At 51.5% G+C, this 22,433-nt stretch overlaps 8 protein-coding genes across 8 annotated transcripts; 4 read left to right on the top strand and 4 right to left on the bottom strand.

Moving 5' to 3' along the window:
• Positions 1-207: 207 nt before the first annotated feature.
• Positions 208-2,144, bottom strand: CCOS01_12805 (glucosidase II beta subunit-like protein; the record flags this gene model as incomplete). The annotated part of the gene is made up of 3 exons (XM_060460953.1): positions 208-857; positions 915-1,859; positions 2,048-2,144. 3 exons carry the CDS (start codon positions 2,142-2,144, stop codon positions 208-210), a joined length of 1,692 nt encoding a protein of 563 aa, XP_060308155.1.
• A 584-nt stretch (positions 2,145-2,728) lies between these two features.
• CCOS01_12804 (uncharacterized protein) lies at positions 2,729-3,874 on the top strand (the record flags this gene model as incomplete). Its single annotated transcript, XM_060460952.1, has 1 exon — positions 2,729-3,874. The coding sequence occupies one exon, from the start codon at positions 2,729-2,731 to the stop codon at positions 3,872-3,874; it is 1,146 nt and encodes a 381-aa protein (XP_060308154.1).
• A 357-nt stretch (positions 3,875-4,231) lies between these two features.
• On the top strand, positions 4,232-6,275 carry CCOS01_12803 (uncharacterized protein; the record flags this gene model as incomplete). The annotated part of the gene is made up of 4 exons (XM_060460951.1): positions 4,232-4,411; positions 4,471-4,683; positions 4,735-5,159; positions 5,849-6,275. The coding sequence occupies 4 exons, from the start codon at positions 4,232-4,234 to the stop codon at positions 6,273-6,275; spliced, it is 1,245 nt and encodes a 414-aa protein (XP_060308153.1).
• A 1,526-nt stretch (positions 6,276-7,801) lies between these two features.
• On the top strand, positions 7,802-9,106 carry CCOS01_12802 (oxidoreductase; the record flags this gene model as incomplete). Its single annotated transcript, XM_060460950.1, has 1 exon — positions 7,802-9,106. The coding sequence occupies one exon, from the start codon at positions 7,802-7,804 to the stop codon at positions 9,104-9,106; it is 1,305 nt and encodes a 434-aa protein (XP_060308152.1).
• A 1,735-nt stretch (positions 9,107-10,841) lies between these two features.
• On the bottom strand, positions 10,842-11,384 carry CCOS01_12801 (uncharacterized protein; the record flags this gene model as incomplete). The annotated part of the gene is made up of 1 exon (XM_060460949.1): positions 10,842-11,384. One exon carries the CDS (start codon positions 11,382-11,384, stop codon positions 10,842-10,844), a length of 543 nt encoding a protein of 180 aa, XP_060308151.1.
• A 1,901-nt stretch (positions 11,385-13,285) lies between these two features.
• On the bottom strand, positions 13,286-14,332 carry CCOS01_12800 (uncharacterized protein; the record flags this gene model as incomplete). Its single annotated transcript, XM_060460948.1, has 3 exons — positions 13,286-13,823; positions 13,887-14,100; positions 14,158-14,332. 3 exons carry the CDS (start codon positions 14,330-14,332, stop codon positions 13,286-13,288), a joined length of 927 nt encoding a protein of 308 aa, XP_060308150.1.
• A 5,408-nt stretch (positions 14,333-19,740) lies between these two features.
• Positions 19,741-21,427, top strand: CCOS01_12799 (rhamnogalacturonase; the record flags this gene model as incomplete). Its single annotated transcript, XM_060460947.1, has 2 exons — positions 19,741-21,339; positions 21,398-21,427. The coding sequence occupies 2 exons, from the start codon at positions 19,741-19,743 to the stop codon at positions 21,425-21,427; spliced, it is 1,629 nt and encodes a 542-aa protein (XP_060308149.1).
• A 477-nt stretch (positions 21,428-21,904) lies between these two features.
• On the bottom strand, positions 21,905-22,042 carry CCOS01_12798 (uncharacterized protein; the record flags this gene model as incomplete). Its single annotated transcript, XM_060460946.1, has 1 exon — positions 21,905-22,042. One exon carries the CDS (start codon positions 22,040-22,042, stop codon positions 21,905-21,907), a length of 138 nt encoding a protein of 45 aa, XP_060308148.1.
• Between the last annotated feature and the right edge of the window lie 391 nt (positions 22,043-22,433).

Raw genomic sequence — 22,433 nt, 5'->3', positions numbered from 1 at the left:
AAACAAAAATGATACCCCTTGGCCCCTATTCCATGTTGCTCACCCTACGCGAAGAATCAGAGACCACCATTTGCAAGTACCGAAAAACGTTTTGGCCATTCCTAATGCATCCTTTCTACTCGGTCTAAGGCAGACGAACCTGACGCCAAGCTAAGCAGACCCAATGCTGAATTCTTCCTGGACACACGCTGCGTGCCGTTGCTGCCTCTACAGCTCATCCTTGCCCTTGGGCGTAGGAGGCTCAAGGAGCTCGTCACAGGCGGCAGGAGTGCCCACCTCCATCTTGTAGACGCACTTCTCCGACTCCGTGACCTTCCAAAGCTCCTCCGTCTCACTGCAGGCCAGCCAGACATCAGTACGTCTCTGAGGGCCATTCCAGCAACCCTGGCCGTTCTCGTACCGCATGACCATGCGAAGGCCCTTGCCGAGGCTCTTGCCATCGACGCGCTCCTCGTCATCAGCCATCTCCTTGTCGATGCGGACAAAGTTGCCCATGTTGGTGTGACCGCCGCCCTTCTTCGACTTCTGGTTGGTCTTGTCCATCCAGCAGAGCTCGTACTCGTACTCGCCAATCTCGGTGCTGACGCACTTGTCCCTTAAGATGCGGAAAATGTCATCAGTGCCGTAGTCCTTCTCCAGATCCTTCTGCTCGGTCTCCAGCTGGTGCTTCTTGTCAGAGAGATCGTTGTTGGCCGAGTTGAATGCCTCGCGGGCAGCCTTGACCAGGCGAGACTCGGCACCGCCGTTGTTGTTATCAGCAATCAGGCCATTTTCAATCATCCAGACTCTGAAAGACAAGAGCTTGCCGTGGATGAACTCGCGGATGCCCTCGGGGAGGTAGGCCTCGAAGTTGTAGACTAGGCATGGTCAGCCATATTTTTTCACCATCAATCTTGTTCAAGGGTCTCGCGTACGAATGTCAGTGTCAGAAACGTCATCCTCCTCGAACTCCTTCCAGTTGATGCCTGAAGACTCATTGTCCTCGACAAGAACCTCCTTGATGTCGGCCTCGAGGCCATCGGGCAGTGGGTCGTTGGCAAGGTTGGCAGCGTAGTCCTCCCAGCCCTTGACGGCGCGCTTGACACCCTCATCGTTGAAGTTTGGATTGTGCTCCTCCTTGAAGCGGCTGAGAATACCCTCAAGCTCCTTCACCTTGCTCTGGAGCTCGTCGCGGTGGGCAACGACATCCTCAAGGGTCTCGCGGAGTTCGGTGACGCGAGTCTTGGCCAGGTTGAGCAGAGTGCCGAGCTTTCCGCCGGATCCCTCGCCCTTGACAATCTTGCCCTTCTCAGAACGCTCAATGTCGTGCAGCTTCTGCTCGAGCTCCTCCTTGCGGGTCTCGAGACCCGCGACCTCGTCCTTCAGGCTAGTCACCTTGGCCTCGACACGACGGCGGAGCTCTCTAGACTCCTTGGCCATCGTCTTGCGTCTCTTAGCAGCCTTATCGATGGCGTCCTTACGCGCAGTTTCAACGCGACGATACTCCTTTCCGATCTCCGCACACTTGTTGGCGCACTTGAGGCCACCAACCTTGCTGTACTCCTCGCTTCCGTCGCAGCAGACGTCGTAGTCGCAGTGGCCATCGTTGACGAACATGAAAGGCACATAGGCGCCAATGTGACCTTCATTGGCACACCAGAAGCCCGGGAGGGCATTGGAGGTATTGGTCGTGCCCGTCAGGGAGCCGGCGAATGGCTGCTGAGGGGAGAGGGGGTCGAGGTGCGCGCAGGCAGCGGTGCCAGGCTCATCGGAGCCATCAGGACAGTCGCAGCTATTGTCATTGACCTGGCTGAAGCGAAGTTTGATTTCGGGGTGGCCTATGCACTTGAAGGAGGGCTTGAGCTCGAAGAACTTGGCGACTGCAAGGAATCATGTTAGTGACAGATCATGGACCTTCAAGACAAAGCTTCAGGCCAATTGGTCAGGTAACAAAGGAAGGGGAATGTAGAGAAAGAAACCCTGTTCCATTTCTCCCATATGAACTTGAAATGGCCTAATTGCTCCATTTGGGTGAGACTTGGATGGTCGACTGCCGACTGATACTCACATTCAGGACCGACACCTCTAGGCAAGCTAGCTGCAGCGATGGGCGCAGCAGCAGACACAAAGGTGCCCAAAAGCACCATGCCGTAGCTTTGACGCATCTTGATGGTTCTCAAGATATCGAATCGATCATCAATCCGTGCGTTTCGATCGTTGTTGTGGGATTTGTTGTGGTTGTGAAGCTATCCAGATCCAATCCAAAGTGACAGACTGGAGGGTTGGAAACGTGAGGTATTGTACACTATGGAGAGGAAGGTACGGGACTACTTCGTGGAACTTCCAGCTCACCCAAAACGCCTAAGGTGGGTTGGGCTGACAGGGGTGTCGGAGCTGGCGACGGGCAGCTGCAAAGACGGTCACGTGTCAGTATCTCTATCATCGACACTGTCTGCCCCACCAGCTCTTATCACTATGGGTTCTAATTGGAGACTGCCGCCAGTCTTGAGGAAGGAGCACTGGACACTTTTTGAGCGGGAAGGATCGGTACGTACCTGCCCAAGCGACGAATAAGGTACGTATCTTATCCAGATACCCCTCCATCCAGTACGCGGGGCACAATGACTTTGCAGCATTTTTGGTCATATTGAATTTTCGTAGCCTGGACATCTTCAATATCGGAGCAAACCTCCGCGTCGACCACCACCGAGGCCTGCAAGGTGTTTGCGAGACACACAGACCCGTCAACATGGCTTCCTCAAACTCCTCCACTACACCAGCAGCTCTGAATGCTCTGTCGGACACAGCTGTCGTCTTGATGCAGCAGTTGGAGGCTGTTCTCCAGAACATCAACAGTGGCAAAGACACCCCTCAGCAGACTGATACCTCGTCCGTCGATGCCTTTGCTCTCGCTCGTGATTCAGCTACCCTGATCAAGGCGCACTCAACCAAGATTTCCGTTCTCATCATCAACGAACCCTTCACACCCTCGGCCGTCATCAAAGTCCTCCGAGAACTCGTTGGCGGCCCGATTCCCGGCATCGCCACCGCAGGCCAGGCTTGTGACGCAGACCGATATACGGCTACTGTTCGGAAAGATCTGGCTTGGAAATGTTACACTGTATTGAAGGAGCTCCGCGGTCTGGTTGAGAAGATCCCTAGGGATGGCAAGATTCTGTCAACAGCGCAAAAGTCAGGCTCCACGGGTGCACCTGGCAAGGGCAGTATGGCTGCCACTGGTGTTATTTGGTCGGCTTGCGACGATCTGGTGCAATTTGCCACCGGAGGTATCGGCGGCTGCTTCATCAAAAAGGTTGAAGAGTTCAGGGCGACGCTGAAGGATGTCATGGAGGAGCTCAAGGAGTGGGGTGACGAAGAGCCGGAAGACGACGAAGACGATGACGACGACGACGATGATGATGATAATGCCGTAAATGATGCGGACCACGATTCGGCCCTAGGTTCCATGATGCCCTCGGCGCAGGAAATGATCGACGACATGATGGCGAACCAGGGGACGATTCCTCGCGACGACCCCGACAAGATCCGCGAGCGTCTCGAGTCCTGTCTGAAGCGCGTGAGACTGACAACGCTGCTATATCAGGCCATCATCAAGCGACGACTCAAGACACTACCCTCCCTTCCGGTCGAGAACTCGGATATCCCTAAGCGTCTGGACGAGTCGATGCGGGTCCTCAGGAAACTCCCGCACATGTTCGACGAGCTTGCCGGCGCATTCTACGAGCTCTCACCTGATGAAATCGATCGAGTAATGAAGCTGTGCTTCGATGAGATCGTTGGGCTTTCGGAACTTCTCAAGTCACCTTGGACTGGAGAAAGCGATGAGTTTTCCCAGTGGGTTGGCAAGTTCCAGGCTGAAATCAAAAAGGGTTGAGCCGCCCAATTCGGCCTGCACACACCCAACCATGTGTTCGTATTCAGCTACACACGGGAGCTAGCGCGGCCTCGCCCTTCATCCGCCTCTTCCACGCGGGTATAAAGTTGCCTTGCGTCTTATGAAGGTTTCGTTGACGAGCATGAAACATGTTCACTTCGCCTTACCTGATAGCTGCGACAAGACTTTTATTGGTCAGTTGACGCCAAGCTGACTGTCTGTCGCCGCTCGTGAGGGTGCTAGTCTAAGACATTATGACCTGGAGTCTTTGAGGGGAAACATCACCTGTTGGTGTGGGGGAGCAGCGCGGTCACGAGAAGACAGCCAGTCATCCGTTACTTTGTGTAAATATTGCACATGGCCTGCAAGCCAGCTGCCTGGTTACAGTACGCCGTAGATGCGACCTTTATAAAGTCGCCGGGCCTCTATAGCAGAGATGAATATCATAATCAAGATATGCACACAGAGATGGATTCGGAAAGGGGACCAGGCAATGCGCCAGGCGTGCCCAAGAGCGACCGTGGTCTCAAAATTGCCGTACGGTTCACTTAACCTTATTCTGTATAACGTGGTCATCCTGCGCTGACGCAGTCTAGATTATTGCCGTGACCTTGAGCAGCAAGATTGCTCATATCGCCACCGACATCTTGACCCTTCCATACAACCGCTTCTATCAGCAAAACACCTTGCTACCGATATTAGCCATCGCCAAAGCTGTTGAAGATCGCGAATCCGACGAGGAAATTTCAGCACAACTGAAGCGATGGCGAGATCGAAAGTTGAGCGAATTTCAGCTCGTTCAAGTTGCTGTAAGTCATCAACGCCTTCGCTTTGCGCGATCATGTACTCACTCCTCGCAGAGCACCTTGATTTCAGCTGCCGTCATCGGTTGCTTTTCATGGCCGCCTCCCGACTCATTGCACTGGCTCAGCCCAGCATTTTGGCACGCGAGCATCTCCTTCTCCCTCTTCTCCATCCTCCTCGCTGCCTCCGAGCAGTTCATCTTTCAGACTCTTCATCGATCCCCGACGCCGCGTAATGTTGACAAAGACCTCGCCATGATCCTTTATATACGTCGCAGCAGGACTGTCGAGCCCATGCACTCGCCACTCGAGGAGGTGCCTCCCATCCCGCAGATCCGTGCCATCAAGATTAAGAAGAAGGGCGGGTGGATCCCAAAGGAGATGCCGTTTGTAGAGGTTCGGTGGAATATGATCTTCACGTGGCAGGCGCCTATGATGTTAATGGCCTACTCGGCCATTTGCTTCCTCGGCGGATTGACGGTGTACGTTTGCGCGCCATTGTATGACGGCCAGGGATGGGTTGGAGCAAGCAAGGTTTGATCACCCGGTTCGCTCTTTTTCACGAGCATCACTGACCAACCCAGGCCGCCGTGTTTTACCTCGTCAGCTTCTTTTTGTGTGGCATCACTTTCATCTGGTGCGCATTTTGGGCATATCGGTTTGTCGACTTGGAGGATCCCTAGATGCTTCGGTCGCCGTGGCATGCAACATGAAAAGGCATCAAGATGATGTGAGCTGGGGTCAGATGCTGTAGGTAGCATCCGATGCTAGCCACACAGTCGCCGGATGACTCACGCCGTCCCTGGAACACACCTTGGTTGGCGACGATTTAGACTGTATTGGAGTACTTCATAACAGCACGTTAGACACATCACCACATAGACTCAATCCCTTAATCTAGAAACCAGTTTTGACAGCATTCACGTATTATTCTGTGCAGCGTGTTGTAGGAAATCTGTCACAAATCATTCAAGAAGACATTAGGAAAGATGTCTTGCTCAATTGAAGAGATTGCCAAACACTATGAATTTGATCCAACGATCATTCAACGCATCGCAACGCGAACATCCAAACCTGCACTTTCCATCGAACCCCCAAACCCCGAGTGGCCACAACATTTCCAAGACATTAAGTCTCTCATAGAGAACGCCATCGGTTCTGTAGCTGTCAGCATAAGCCATGTCGGCTCGACATCGGTGCCAAACCTTCCCGCCAAGGACGTCATCGACATTGACCTCGCCGTTGAGAACCCGACGGATGAGGCCGCCTACGCGCCCGCACTTGAGAAGGCCGGCTTCCAGTTCCTCTTGCGCGAGCCCGAGTGGCACGAACATCGCTTCTTCGCCATGCACAGGCCGTTTTCCTGTAACCTACACGTCTTCAAAGTCGGGACGGCCGAGTTGGCCAGACATCTCATCATGAAGGAGTGGTTGATTGAACATGACGATGACAGAGATCTGTATGCAAAGACCAAGACGGAGGCCGCAGGCATGAGTAATTCGCTGGGTGAGACTGTGATGGAATACAATTTTAGGAAAGAGAACGTCATCCGTGCTATCCTTGAACGGGCATTCAAAGCCAAAGGATATCTTCCGTAGATAGGCAGGGTTGTCGTTTGAGATGAGCTAGCGTATGTCCGTTGCGAAAAGGCAAACAACAAGTGGGAGAAATGATCCACTTTGACACAGCGAGTCCATAGTGTATAGTGAAATTTCATCCAATTCTTCTCGTACAATAGAATCCTCTAGATCCCGTCAAGCAAAAATGGAAGCTGGTCCAAAAAGACGCCGAAAGACATGCGAAAGCCAGGCAGCCTGGATCAAGCGCCTGCGAAATACAGTCCCAGAAAGACGGGGTGAGCAAGTTCGGCCGACTGATGCAGTGCACGCAGGAATTCGATATCTCCGCAATAGGTTTTAGTCGACCGAGCATCTTAACCTAGAAGCGACGAGACTGAATCATCGAGAACCACTGCACGTGACGGTTTAGCCTTGATCATTACATTTCACGTTCATAGAGATTGTCATGAAGCTTCTGCGGGCGCAATGAACCAATCGAAAGATCATGGACATATGTCATAGTACTTACGCGGTACCGTCTAAGAACGGCTCTTCATGCCTTGCCGTACTAGCTCCATACGACTTAGCCGGTATAGTTAAGTGTAAATGGCTCTTGAGCTCATGGCGAAATACAAGAAACATCGTCTTTTGACGAAGTTTTGAGTAGCCCCCTAACAGGTTTCAATCGCTCTATTGCTATTTCACAGAGCTCTCTCTCAGGAGCCGCGACAGTAGTCTCAGTTGTCTATGTTAGGATTACAGGAATCTAGACAGACCATCTGCTCACCAAGACGTGGCTTGTGGCATGCTTCAAAGATTACACCCAAAGCTTGAATAAAAAGAATCAGGTGAATTTTGCTTTGATGGGCTCGAGAGTCTACATCTATCTAAGGACAATTCTATGGGCCTATGACCAACCTCAGTAAGCCCCGCCTACTCTTCTCGGTCTGTCCAAGACCGACAGGAACATGTCTTGCCTGTTTACAAGTAATACGGACCGGCCGTACAATACTGTATTTGGCCGAATGAGACTACGGCCCACCCTTGAAAGCTAGCAGCAGCGAATACGCGGCAGTACGGTAGGACCGTTGCGGTTAGTGAGTCTCCCAGCTGTCCGAAGGCCGAAGGTCTTAACAGGACCGAACCGGTGTTTTCTTGAATAGTCCAAAGTGTTTCACAGCTATTTCTCCTCATGCTTACAAGCGGCGCGCTTGACTCGGAGCAACCAATGGAAGCCAAAAGCTGGCTGGTGCGACCACAGCCACACGGGAATCGGCTCCTAGTCTTGACGTCACTAATGCCACAGCGCTCTCGTAAAGCCCGAAATGGATGTCGGCTTGCGGGCCATACCCATCGCCGAGTTGTCGCGCCCATCGAGATGCCATCACCGTGTACATCGCGACGCATATCGAGCACAACGTTTCAATTCATATCCTACTAATGCTATAGATACCCTTCATCACCCAGCAGGCCTGGCTAGCAGAGTGGCTTGTCCAAGCTACACAGTTTGCAAACGCTCTCACCAGTACGCCAATCTACTATTCAACTGCACCACTCCCAATCACATGTCTTCCCTCAAAGTTCTCATCTCAGGTGGAGGCATTGGCGGCCCGGCCCTTGCGTTCTGGTTGGCGAAGCTCGGCCACGATGTAACCATCCTTGAGCGATCCCCTTCCCTTCGCGTTCAGGGTCAACAAATCGACCTTCGAGGCCAAGGAGTTACTGTTGTGCGCCGCATGGGACTCGAAGGACTCATCCGCGACAAGGTGGTCAACGAAGCTGGCGTCCGATTTGTCAACGGCAAAGGGAAGACACAGGCGACCTTTGAAGCAAACAAATCTGGTGTTGGCAAGCAGGGCTTTACATCAGAATTTGAAATTATGCGCGGCGATTTGGTTCGGCTGCTTTTCGATAAGACGACTGCACTTGGAGTGAAGTACATTTTTGGTGTCAAGATCGAGACGTTCGAACAGGATGCAGGCTCGGTAACGGTCCACCTGTCAGACGGAACCACGGACACATTCGACCTGCTGGTCGGAGCTGATGGTCAGGGATCCAAGACGAGACGGCTCATGCTCAGCCCTGGTGAGAAGGATCCGTTCTATCCTCTTGGCGTGCATATGGCCTTTTACACCGTCCCGAAATGGAAGACGGACGACAACTACGCCACGGTGTGCGTGTGCCCCAAGAAGCGTGTGCTCTTTTCCAGAAACGACAATCCTGAGACGACCCAGGCATACCTCGCCGTGTGTCCACCAGACAAGGAGACGGAGAAGCTTCTCATCGAAACGGAAAGAAGCCGCGATCTTGTACGGCAGAAGCAGGTGTGGTCAGAGCTCTTCAAGGATGCTGGCTGGCAAGCCGACCGCTTTTGCGATGCGCTCAACGAAGACGGTGTTTCCAATGACTTTTACTGTGTCGAGATTGGACAGATACGCATGGGCAAGTGCTACAAGAATCGTGTGGCCCTTCTTGGAGATGCGGGATATGCACCCAGCGTCTTGACGGGCCGGGGCACGACATGCGCGTTCATCGGTGCCTACGTGCTCGCTGGCGAGATCTCCAAACACTGCTCGGGGTCTTCAGGGAAGGCGACGGACGGTATTCCTGCCGCCCTCGAGTCATACAACAATGAGATTTTGGAGCTCATGAAGGAAGTTCAAGACATTGGTTTTAAGCCGTCCTGGATCTACCCCAACTCGTCGTGGGTTATTTCAATTCTGTACACGATCTTGTGGTTGGTGTCGACTTTGAGGATCGACAAGATTCTCCAGCGACTCCAATCAGATGATGTGCCGGGCTGGCAACTTCCTGATTATTCTGGGCTTGCGTACGCCGAAGAGAAAGAAGCCAAGAAGCTCGCTCATTGAAGGGAATTGGGGGCAAGCGAGGATGAGTTGTGGCGTTTTGTCGTTATCTGACTTGGATTGGCGTTTATGAGGACTCAGCGGGTTGAGAATTTGCACCATTGAGTTTGTAATATCACAGCTTAACTCCAATCATATTACACACTATCTTTTTCGATGCTTCATGGTTGAGTAAGAGTGTCACGTTGTAATGGGGAAGCAAGAGTGTTCTGGGCTCAGCTTACCAGAGACAATGTCGTGATACAACTGTAGCCTCCGCGCCACGGCGAACATAGCCACCACGCTTTATCGGGTGAAACGTACACAACCTCAGGACGCATGGTAGATCAGCTGACCTGTATTCCATGCAGTTTTAAGAAGCAGACTGTATCGCTAGTTCAACCCTAGCAACCCCAACGACTCTATGAAGATGTCGGCTTCTGAGGTCGACTTTTTGCGATTTTGCAGAGAGCGAAGGGGGTAATCGGCTGTCAGATGTAACAGGCAGTGAGGCTGGTTCCACTTTTGGTTCCCCAGGGAAAGAGCGCACACATTTGCGCTGTTCTTCGCCGTCCCCAGACAAAAATCGTCACAACACCACCAAATCACAAAAATATGATACTAGGATGGTGTGAATAGCTTCACATGAATCCAGACATGCTGTGAGGCATTGAACCACACCCGATTTGAACGGATAACCTTTCGATAGAGCCAAAGCTGGAGTCGAACGCGCTACCGTTGCGCCAGCGGTCCTTGTTGGGACGCTGGGCGAGATAAGTGACTAGGACGGTTCCAACGAGCAAAGCGGGGACACGAAGCGGGGTACACAACTTCAATGGATCTCATATGCATATGTGCGGGTCGCAAACATGTGGTTTGGACCAGAAAACCCTTGCATCATTTTTTCCTGATTCATACTGTCCATCTGTCTATGAATGGTGTTTTCACTGTGAGAAACTGAAGCACCAGGGACACTGGCCAACTCCTAGCCATTTACACCTTAAGCCAAAGGTAAGTGGGTCAACCAAATGAGGAGTTGTCTTCTCGCATTGTTGCCTCACACAAGAAGTGAGACCGCCCCATCTTTACGAAGATAGAGTGTGCTAACCACTTTCTCGAGCACACCCTCCTCTTTGACTTCCAGGTTTTTCAAAGATCAGTTAACGTAATGCTCAGGTATTACTATAGAAGAAGACTTGTTGTTGTTCGGGTTGCTGACTTCGTTACTATAAGGTAGTTAGGAAATGAAACTCAATTCAAAGTAGGTGGCAGTCAGTACTTTCCTTGCACAAAAGTTTAGTCTTCAGCTTATGAGAAAAACTTTATATGACCATGGAACGTTCCATTTGCCTTGAGAAGGCCAGTGTGATTAGAAGTCTCTTCTATGGCCGGCCTGATGCGGCCGATGTAGCGAATTACCGGTGCTCGATGGAGCAGGTGCAAGTCCCTGGTGATAGGCTCAATCTCGCATTTTCAAAATTAGGAATTGTACAACAATGGTGACATGCGAGACCAAAAAAGCTTGAGGCCTTTTGCAAGTCATCATCATTCACACCAGACCAAGTACATTGCATCAGCTGCCAATTGGATTTGCTAGCGACAACTATAATTTTCTCTCTTTACGCTGTGGCGTGACTTTACTTAACAAGTCGCCTTCAGAAGAACCCATCCAAATGCGATTGGCGTTCTTCTTGTTGGCGCTTCCGTCCTTCAAGGAAAAGGGTTGCCAACGCCACCGCTATCACCAGCATTGCTCATCTCATTGAGGCTTGCAGGGAGTGATAGGAGGAGGGTATTGGTCGCTCTCTTCGTCAGAATTGCCAGTCCCATCATCGGCAGAAGTATCAGCGCTTTTCTTGTCGCCTGCTTCATCACGAATGTCTGTGTTATCGTTGGCGGGAGTACCAGTATTGTCCTCGTTGCCTCCTTCGCCTGACTTGAGCTTGCCTGCCTTCGAGGAAGGAGAAGGGCTTTCCTCAGGAATAGTGTCGCTGCCAGTTCTCCCATGTTCGTTGTACCTCCCACTGGCATGACGATAGTTGGAATTTTGAAGGTTGCCCTTGGCGTCACGGTCGAAGGCAAATTCTTCTATTTTCTCCCTCTTTGCAGCCTGCTCTTGCGTTTCGGGCGGCTTCTCTGTGTCTCCAGCGGCAAAATCCATTACATCTTTGTAGTGGGCCCTGTTGGGATTGATTCGCTTTCTGTCATCGTCGCCGCCGCCGCCGTCATCACCGCCGCTGTTGTTGCTCAAGCCCGGGGCTGAGGTAGGGTTCGAGGTTGAGGTCTGGGCCTGAGAATTCATAGTGAAAATGGTATTGCTGAGCGGAGACTGAAGCTTTGATGGTAAGGTACGAGGTAGTGGCAGTGTGTGGAGTGGATTGTGAACGAGGAGTACGTGTCGAAGTTTTCCCATGTTTGGCGAGGAAGTCATCCTTTTATATCAGTATCTAGTCTCTGCGTCTGCTGTGTCTTCGATGTGGAACACATATTCTAGTCTAAAGCATGGAAGTTGGACGCCATACTAAGTTCATTCTTGAAAGACTTGCGAGTGAGTCTTGTAATCGCTCCTTTACCTCTTGGACAGAGTTGCTGTCATGAGCGCCACATACCGTCCACTAGATTGGACTCGTGTTGCTAGTTTCCTCAATACTAGAATCATGTACAACCACACCTCAACAGGGGGGCATTTGACAAACTTCACATGCAACGAATATTCAGCTTAAAGCAGTGGGTAGATACGTAGACTATTCTCTTTTAGCTGTGTGCAAACTCTGTTCGCCACAGCCGTGATTGGACGCAGCGAGTCCATCATTCCTAAGTGGTTGCAACACGACTTTCTTCCTTTATCTTTCCAAACGTGATTGCTTCTGCATAAATGACTGGATAGCTTCTTCATTGTTCAATGTAACACATACGCAATTGAACAGCGCAAGAGGGTTGCTTTGTAAACAATCGGGGGATGGTCACATAAATGCTTTAACATCTTTGAACATAACTCACGGTCCTAGCTGGCATAGTGCATGCTACACGACCTGGCTCCTTCTGAACACGGGTCATTGAATCATCATTTCATCTTGGCCGATTTCTTTGGATGCAAAAATAACGCTGCATGAATCACGTGGTCATGTTTGCCATGTCAAAGGAGAGTGTTCATACATGGACAGGCCTAGACAAGTATACGGTACACCACGTGACAGGAATCGTACTACTTCAAACTTTGTCTTCACCCAGGACCAGGTCTCAACTCTCGAATGTGGAACCGTTTGCAGGCTCGTGGACTCTCTTCACTTGAACCAGCAGAAAAGGGGATCATTTGGTCCGCATCGAAGTGCAATCGTCGGCAGGTACGTTCACTCGTGATATTATAAACAAGGAAACCGGATGACTCAAATCCTCTTCTACGAAATTATGTTCATCTTAACCATGCTGGGTGTCTTGGTATGCCTCCGGTGTTATGTTTTATGTACCTGCTCCAACGACCTAGGCAATTCTGAAACCATGCTTTCACTTGAAATCATCAACATTTCGAACTCCATCCAACGTTCCACTCTCGCCAAGATCAGTTATGTGTTGTGCCATAAGCTACCTTCCTAAAGATTTCAAGGTCACTGTGGTCATTTGCTAAAAGTTCACGCAGTATGAGTAGAGTTTGCATGGCAAAGCAGCCTTGAGGGCACATGCGTACATCCTTATCTACCATTGACAGTGTAATCAGAAGTCTCTCCGCAAGGCGTTCCTCTGTAGCTTCTGTACCCGTCCTTCTTATGCTGCGTATGTGTTATATTACTATGCCCCCCTTCGACAAGATGGCATTTGTAAGTACGTCATAGCTGCTGACACATGTGAGGAAGACTCACTCATGCCCAGGTTAACACGACTCGGACACCTGTGAGACAAGCCATCACGATTGGATGGCGTAAATTTGAACATAAAAGTGATATTTCACCCAAGAAGACGCACGTGAGCACAATTATTTGAGTTCAATGTCACAGTTCTTTATCTGAAGATGGCTGCGCCGCCATATCTCTCTTAAGCAATTCATGGCCAGGGAAATCAACTCTTGGCCTGGAGTTTTCAAAGTTTCGAAATTAGGTACATTAAATAAGCGAAGATAAAGTTCTTTCGGGTTCTCTCTTTGGTATTTACCAGTCTTATCTTATTCATCCTCTCCTGAGATCTTGGTCTTCACTGGTGATAGCTTTATCAGATAAGGCAAGCCAGCAGCCCGGCGATGAGAGCTGCTAAGCTGACGCCCTGAGCAGCAGCACCTGCCGTTGGGACCGTGCTCGGTGCCATGGTCGAAGTCATGGTAGCACCCGTCATCGTTGAGGTCATGGTAGCGTTCATGCCTCCCGTCGCAGTGGCATTCTTCGGGGCCATGGCGGGCTGGTAGCTAGCGCAGGTAGAGTTGGTAGAGATGGGGCAGCTGTCTTGAATGCAAATAGCCTGTAGTTGAGGACCCTGCTCTGGGATGGCCGTGGCAGGCGGGCTGCAGCGCATGCCAAAGAGTTGGTTCAAAGCCATACCGACTGCCTTGAGGTCGTCCTGGGCGACACCAAAAGAGGCAGCAGCCATGGCAACCTGGGTAATGAAATAGCCAAGCTCATTTTGGTCCAAGTCCATGAACTTGTGTACCTCGTACATGGAAGCAAAGCCGCTGTACTTGGGGAACCCGGCCATGCCGTATTGAGAGCAGCCGAGAAGGGCACCGAAGAATTGGTACAAGTGAGTCAAGAGGAAGCTGAGTGAAAGCTCACGTTAGCATTCTTCGGGTGATTAACAGACTTGAGTGGGTTAAACTCACTATTGCTTGGATATGTCGTCATTGGCAGGCATGTTTTTCATCAACGGGGCAGCACCGCCTCCATCGAGGAAGTTGACTGACACACCGGAACTGCCGCCCCGGTTCGATGAAGCCAAGTCTCCGTTGAAGTAAGGAAGGAGGTTGACCTCAGCGCCGTTGTACATGCCAGGTGCCAGGATACCATCGACCTTTATTCCGACATTCGGCATCGTATCTGATTATACTCGTGTGAGCGGCAGGGACCTTGAGACACAACAGCGGTGTGACTTACAATTTCCAATAACAACAGTGTTGACCAAGAGCGTAAGGAGCGTGTATTGGTTCGCGCCAGTGTTGTTCTTCAACAGCGCCGTTGTGTAGTAGTCGCAGATGGGAGTGTCGGCAGGGCGCTGGGCAATGACGCCTGTGGCAATAGCCAGAGCAAGTGCGATATTTTTGCAGTACATATTGATTAGCTGATACAGCCCGATTGTCGACTTCGTGATTCAAGGTATCAGAAAGAATTTGGCGAATATTTCCAACGCTCATCAAAGAAGAGCAATGTCCAGCTTATAAGTGCGACGTAGGCAAGGCTGAAAGCGCAGCCGACTTCCATCATCGTCATCCATAGGTAGCATTGGTGCCGTTTCAATCACTTGTCTCTCAACAATATCAGTCAAATGACACCAGTCGGGAAATGATGGTCTCGTCAAGCCTTGGCACTAGTTGTGACCAAGAGTTTAAAGCTAGTAGACTGCCAGGCACTAGCGCCGGGCCAGCCCAGATCCGGGGAGAACAATGTCCACGTCGGGATAGCAGCTTACATCTACGGAATTAAGTCTTTTCTTATTGGATGGCTGAAGCCGTTAAAGCCCCGGATTCTAGCTGTCCGGATAGCCTAAGCCAACGATCCGAATCCCGAGGGCCGGGAGCGTCAAGGAAGCCGCCAGACCGTTGTCTTACCCAGTGTTCCACGTTACTGGGATCCCTACGTGGCATGTCAACAAAGGCAATGATCTGATGAACACGTCCCATCAAAGTTTCCATATTCTCCATCGTAACAAAGCTGACCTTCGGATCAGTTCGTTCCCGGTACCTGTTTCCCCAGTTGATCAGCAGGAACCTATCCAGTTGGGCAGGAGACGGAGGAACCTTTATCTTCGACGGATAGATTGCGTCCCGACTTGAGAATAGCAATTTCTCCTGGAGGACTATGTTTAGTTGTCCTGGAGAGTGCAACATGCTCTTCAAACTAATCGTAACAGTCTGGTATGTATTCCTTAGCCCACGTTCGTTAGGCCACCCTTCAAATTCATCCACCCATAAGACGTCACTTCATCTATTCAGAGACGTTTGCGACCTTTGATATCCTCACTCGGCATTTGAATTGATCAACAAGGATTTATTGTCAGACCGGCAGAGGGGTATCGGGTCGTGCACAATCTGGGATTCCACTCAGCTTGAAGAATAACAAACTTCCACAGCTCTGCTAGCTTCTGTGAGCTCCTTCAAACCCCTCAATCGCAGCCTATCAATACTGTGGCCCAATCAGCTTTGGCCTAGTTCATAGCACCGGGACCCCAAATAGTCAACAGGCGAGACTAGCTTGTCGTTAGGTCCTCTACATGGGGAGGTCGGCACTTCTATGAATTTGTCACAACCACTGCCGGCTTCAACTTCGTTGGTTCGCCTCCCCAGAGTGATTTTCTTCTACACAATCCACCCATGTTCTCAGAGTTGCGGCATTAGGGGGAATCGAACCACTAATACTTGGTTCAATGACCAGTGATGTGGTGCCAGCGTGGGAATCAACGAACACGGATTGACCTGCCCGATTTGCACTCTATCCACTTTAGAATAAAGTACGTGTAATTGTTCCAGGTGTTTTTCACCTACAGAAACAGTAAAATTCTTTCCCGACAGGGAAATGAATGAAGAAGATAACAAGAAGATCCCTCGTGATGAGGATCATCCATCGGTGAGCTAGCTCGTTTCGTGAAACGTTACTCTGACTTACTGCAGTAGAGCGACTGAAATCTCGCGGTAATCAATTCCCTATCTAGGGTAGAGCGTCTAGGCATAGGTAACAGAATTGTAAACTGTCTCTTTGCCTGCCTAAGGTACCTGTCGGAAGCTCATGAAGAGCCCCTGGAACACTTTTGCCTAGGACGCTGAGAACATTTGACGGCACGCGTGGAACGAAAGCAAAGAATCATCACGGTTCAAGAACGGATGAGACTCGGGTGAGAAAGTTGGGTGTATTTGTCCGACGACCAATTATACAGATCCCACGACGCGACTTGTGTGAAGCTATCCTCGTGGCGTTAGAGGTACATGTAGCGACAAGACTATGCGGACGCTACGCATCCTGACGCCATGACAAGCGCCTTCCAGTAGCCAGATGGATTGGGACAAGTATCATATCCGGGGTAGGTAGAACGGCAGGCGTTGATAGTTATGCCGAGGCAAATCGCAATTTCAAAGATGATCCTGAGGATAGGAGACGCCGCAACAATGAGATTTCATCACTTAGCTGTCCAATACTGGCACATTGTGCACTGCCAACACGCGACTTGACTCTGTACCGAACATGCAGCGCACATGATGGATCAGCTGCCAAGACGGTCTCACTTGTTGAGCAGATAAAGCTGTCCAAGACTCCAAGTCAATGGGAAGGAACTACAGAAGACTTGCTTATTAGAAAAGAAGATTGTGAGCTTGCCTGCCTCGGGTACTGCACACAGCTTGGTAAAAGACGTGTTCAAGTCCTAAAACCGGCATTCTCCAAGTTTTCAAGGATTCGCGGACAAAGATATCGGGCTCAGGCACTGGGCCGACGAACTCTAAGCAAGGGGGAAGGTGATGTGGGGTTTGAAGAATGGATGATATGGACAAGAGTCCTGATATGAATGGAATGTGAGAAAGACAGAAAGGCAGAATGACCTGACTAGTGAAGCAAACCGTCCATCCACTCAATAACGGAAAGTGAGGCCCGACCGGAGACTAATATCTGATTAAGTTCTTGAGGGCTCCCGACCTAGCCGATACGCCTTAGTCGTGCTGACTACACTACCTAGGCCAGGCTTGAACTTGGGTCATTGAATCTACTAATACAGACTAATATCTTTGATACTTTGAAATAACATGAGGAACTAGACCACGGCTTGCTCAATTGGTATTTCTGATGGCCGCCAGCACTGAATGATGGAAGATGTGAAGTATCCACGGCATGGTTTATACCCTTAACGTTTGCAAAAATCGAATCATGCTATTTGACACCCGAGAGCCATACGGAGAACAAATTTGCGGCAAAGAAAAGCAATCTGCGACATCCCCATATGAAAAGACAACACCGACAAGCAACAAAGGAACGAGAGTGGAAGCTTGGATTCGGGGACGGGTTTGGATGAAGTTTGCCGATGAGTAAGGTAAGCGTAGCGGCTGTGGCGCGGTTGAGGCAATAAGTAGCAGTCTGATTTCTGTAGACGAGGACTGTCCGAGGACCTGTTCCGCAGAACAAACAGCCGAACTGGGTCTTGACAGTATTAGTTGATGTCGAGATGCAAGTGAAATTGCAAAGGGTTGGAGGATGAGTTTGTGGGTTGTCTTCCAGTCGGGGGATGGCCGACCTGTTGAGCGGAGGGTCAAGTCCGTGGCTGGAGACACAGTACGTACTGTGACTAAGGTAGAGGCCAGACTAGGCCCAAAAGAATGACGGGGCTTCTGAATAAAGTGGCGCAGATGATGCGATGTGCGATTTGGTGGATCTGATAGGAGCGCCACAAATGTTTGGACGAATTAAGCTTAGCGAATATCCTAGCCAGCCAAGGGTACGTATCTCGCCATCCACCCTTGCGTCCACGTGATATCAGATGAGCACGGAGGCTCGGCAGCGGGTCTTTTGGCCCCCTGCAGACCTCCTGGACTCTTGGAGCAATTCCCGCATTTCTCGGGTTTCCGTCTCATTTCTGCCCTCATTTTGTCTGCCCACCCTGTGAATCCGTAGAATGCTGATGGGGGACATCACCACTACCTTACTCCCTACACCAAACTCGTTGAGCCCCCCCCCCCCCCCAAATACTTCGATTTCCATGCCCGATTCATCTCTGATTCTTTGGAGACACTGCTGCCCACCTTCCGAACAGAGCCAAGAGGTCCTTGCGTCGACACGGCGATTTTCAACCCACAATGTCCACTCTGTCGATTAGCTCCCCCCCCTGAGAACCCCGGGCGAATATGCGGATATTGGGCTTCTCTCTACCGAGTACGGAGTACGGAGGGAAGACCTTGTCACTGACTCTGAGGAACGTCGAACATTATATAATAGGTAACCACATTGACAGGGCATCGCACCCAGCACTGAGGAATGAAGAGCCACTGGCGAGTTTCAAATGGCTCACTGTGCCATTCGGCTCATTGTCGCCGCCGGAACCTTGCGAAAGCGAGATGGGTTCTGTCTCCGTACGTTTAAAATCTCAAAATCAACAATCTCACGTACCAAGCATGGATTTCGCGTCTTGCCAACCTCATATACGAGCTCCCTCGCCGGTCTACCGCCTCGTCAATCTCTTAAGCTTCATGCGGAGTTAAATGTTTGCGGAACTCAATATTGCTCAAAGCTAAGCAGCAATCATGACCTGAGGTCAAGTCTCCGCAATTCATCTGCCGTCTCTGCAGCACCGAGTCAAGAGCTTACTACGTAGCTGCACGTTGTGCCGGTGCGAATCTGGGGTAGACCGTAGAATGCCCCGAGATTCCGGGACTTACAGCGCCTTGCCCGCCGCTGGTTCGTCTGGTCTTATGCTTTCATGTCCATGGCGAACGCTAAAGTATGCAACAGGCCTGCCGTTCGTCTGAACATTCTTCCTCATTCCTGGCTCACTCGGGCATATTGCAGCGGACTGCCCCCGGCAATGTCTCCTTTTGTCCTGCGGACCAATTTCACCGTCAGCCCTTCATCTCCTCAACTGTTCATCCCCTCACCTTGACAATAAAGATGACCGAGGGGACAATCCGCCGACAGCCCGTCAGAGGAGCACTTCCTGCGTTCTCCAAACAACGGCAGGGTGTTAGCACCAAAGTAAAGTACCTTAAGCTAAAGTCCCCTCGGTTGAATTGTCTGCCTTTAGCTTCTCGCAAGCTTCCTTGAGCTTTGGAGTGGTTATGAACTTCCCCGCAATCATCACTCTCCGTGCCATCATTGTTGCGAGCGCGAGCAGCTAGGAGTCGCAAATGCCACTGTAACCTCGAATGCTTATTTCCCAGATCCGCCGTCCAATCGAGCAAAGATCAGAGACAACGTTCTTATGTAAATCCTACGGCACACGGCTACAGCGGGTTCCTGCCAAGTCGTCCCCAATTCCCATCAATCATGCCTTTTCCCTGCTCTTCCTCCACCCGTCCGGAGCGGGACTTGGGCAAACCCTGGTTTCTCGAGCCCTGTCCCTCACCCTTTCCGCTTCACCCTTCGTGATCTATCTCGCGCAGCCACGGCGAGGAAGCCCTGGTCGCCGGCCCATGAAACAATCATTCCGCCAATCAACAAGCTGTTGCAATTTATCACGAGCCCTTGCGAGAGGTAACCTCTCCGGCGGACGCCCGCTCTTGGAAGTTGGAATCCCGCGAAAGAGACCAAGGGGCCTTCAGCACTGAGCATGGCGAGGAATTGTCCCGGCCTCCCAAGATGTGCGCTGGCCGGGTGCCAAGCGCCAAGTCCAGACGAACTGTTCTTGACTTTATAACAAAGTCGATCGCCCTCGTTCTAGAAACCCAGGAGGAGGAGGCTCTCTTGTCCTATGACTGCTTGACCTTATTCCAACTTCGCCCTCTCACTCTCTCTAGTTCGCCAGGCAAGGGCAGCCCCTTTACAGCCAAAATGGCGTTGAACACTCTTCTTCAGGTCTTCTTCTTCACCATCCTTTCCTTCGCCTCCTCTGCTTTGGCCGCCTTCGGCGTTACCACCTCGGGTAGCAACTTCGTTGTCGATGCCGGCTCATCCAACACTCTCGTCTTCCAAGTTTCCAAGTCCAGCTGTGACATCAACTCCATCAAGTACCGTGGCAACGAGCTCCAGTATGCCAGCAAGGGCAGCCACATCAGCTCTGGTCTCGGAACCGCCACCGTCGAGGCCACCACTATCACGGCCAGCACCGGTAAGGTCATCAAGGTGACCTGCACTACCTCGACTCTTACACACTACCTCATTGTCAAGGAGGGTGAGGCCAACATTTACATGGCGACCTACATCACCGCAGAGCCAGACATTGGTGAGCTCCGCTGGATCTCGCGTCTGAACAAGGACACCCTCCCCAGCGAATACCCCTTCGGCGTTGTTTCCACCACCGCCGGCTCTAGCTCCACCGTCGAGGGCTCCGATGTCTTCGTCGTCAGCGGCCAGACCCGATCCAAGTTCTACTCCAGCGAGCGCTTCATCGATGACAAGGTCCGCTGTGTCTACGGTACCAGCCCCGAGGAAATCCACGTCTGCGTCTCCGTCGAGCCCAAGACTGGTTTCGAGCTCTCCTCCGGCGGCCCCTTCTTCCGCGACATCAACACCAACAACGCTGGTGACTCTACCAACCTGTACAACTACATGAACAGCAACCACGCCCAGACCGAGGCCTACCGTATGGGTCTGCACGGCCCTTACGTCCAGTCCTTCTCCCGCTCCGGCATCCCCAAGAACACCGACTTCAACTACGACTTCTTCAGCGAGCTCAGCCTCAAGGGTTACATCGCTGCCTCTGGCCGCGGCACCGTCTCCGGCACCGCCTCCGGCATCACCGGCAGCTTCCAGCGTGTTGTCCACTGGTACAACGCCAACGCCCAGTACTGGACCTACGCCTCGTCCACCGGCGCCTTTACCTCCCCTCTGATGAAGCCCGGCACCTACACCATGGTCCTCTACCAGACCGAGTTCAAGGTGGCCACCAGCTCCGTCACCGTCTCCGCTGGAAAGACTACCACTGCCAACATCGCCAGCACCCTCGCTGCCCGCACCACCCTTTGGAAGATTGGCGAGTACGACGGCCAGCCTACCGGCTTCCGCAACGCCGACAAGCAGCTCCGCATGCACCCCTCTGACAGCCGCATGAGCAGCTGGGGTCCTCTCACCTACACCGTCGGCACATCTGCCGTCAGCGACTTCCCCATGGCAATCTTCACCGCCGTCAACAACCCCGTCACCATCAAGTTCAACCTCGCTTCCGCCCCTGGCGCTGCCACCCTCCGCATCGCCACCACCCTTGCCTTTGCCAGTGGCCGCCCCCAGGCCAAGGTGAACAGCTGGACCGGCCCGGCCCCTGCTGCGCCCACCAAGATTGACTCTCGTGGCGTTACTCGTGGTGCGTACCGCGGCCTCGGCGAGGTCTACGACGTCAGCATCCCTGCCGGCACCCTCGTTTCAGGAGCCAACACCATCACCATCAATGTCATCTCCGGCAGCAGTGGTGACACTTATCTGAGCCCCAGCGTCGTAAGTTTTAACTATAGATCATTTGAATTATAAGTATCTATGCTAACTCATGTCCTAGATCTTCGACACCGTTGAGCTCTTCCAGTAAACGCATGCTGGTTCACATCCGGTATCAAATGCCTACATGTTCCTGCTCGAGATACAGCAGAGTAGGCATTGCATCTGAGATGGAGTTGAGATGCGTAAACAAACACTTCCTTTGAGTCTTCACTGTATATATTGGACCTGTGGTCAACAGCACATATGCTTTCATCGTACATAATTCTGCGAATAGCAGTCTACATACCCGGGTGAGGTGGCCTGCCATCTCACTAGTCAAGATAACTATTCTATCGTCTTGCCATGCATCGAGAGCCTTCATTGCGTCTCCGAGGTGACACAGCAAAGAATACAACAAGCCCAACGCTCCGATATTTCCGTTACCATTCGCTTAGGCGCGGGAATCATCCTCTTTTGACCCTCCACGCCTTTGTACATGCATTGCAATCGAGATGCTTGTTGGGGCGACCAAGTGAGCGAGCAGTAATGCAGTATCGTACAATTGCTCGACTTCCTTCACTCGTTTTCATTTATTGGCTATCCGTGGCCGCTGCTTCGCTTGATGTAATAGGCTGTCGAGGTCTGATTGCATGAGGTCGTTGTAAGTCGTGCGGGGAGTGCCGGTTCTTTGGCTCAATTGTGTCCAGGAAGATGACTCGACCATGAAACGATCGACACTATAGGGAGCGGCACGGGAAGATCTGTCGATATTGCATTGTCAGTGCGGTTGCTCAAAGGCAGAAAATTGATATGTTTCATACCCGGTGGGATACTCTACTAGGCTCTGGCTTGAGCTGGCTTTAGAGTGTGACATATTCGTTAGACTATTTTCCTCGAGAGTTTCAAGGTTTGCGCTCGGTTCGGATCGACTCTGGGGTAGCGGTCGGCCAATTTTGGAGAGAAAAGTACAGGTCTCGGTTTGGTCACGATGCAATTGGCTTTGGTGGTTAGGTTGAGAATTATCCGCAGTTGGATTCGCGATTACGCCTTCCTAACGCTTGCGAATTGAAGGACCAATGTTGCCCTCGTTACTGCCATGACCTTCATCTTACCAT

The sequence above is a fragment of the Colletotrichum costaricense genome (assembly GCF_030867565.1).
Source record: "Colletotrichum costaricense strain IMI 309622 chromosome Unknown Scaffold_16.1, whole genome shotgun sequence".
Classification (NCBI taxonomy): Eukaryota; Fungi; Ascomycota; class Sordariomycetes; order Glomerellales; family Glomerellaceae; genus Colletotrichum; species Colletotrichum costaricense.
The sequence above is the reverse complement of the archived record's forward strand: the minus strand, read 5'-3'. Positions and strand labels throughout refer to the sequence as shown.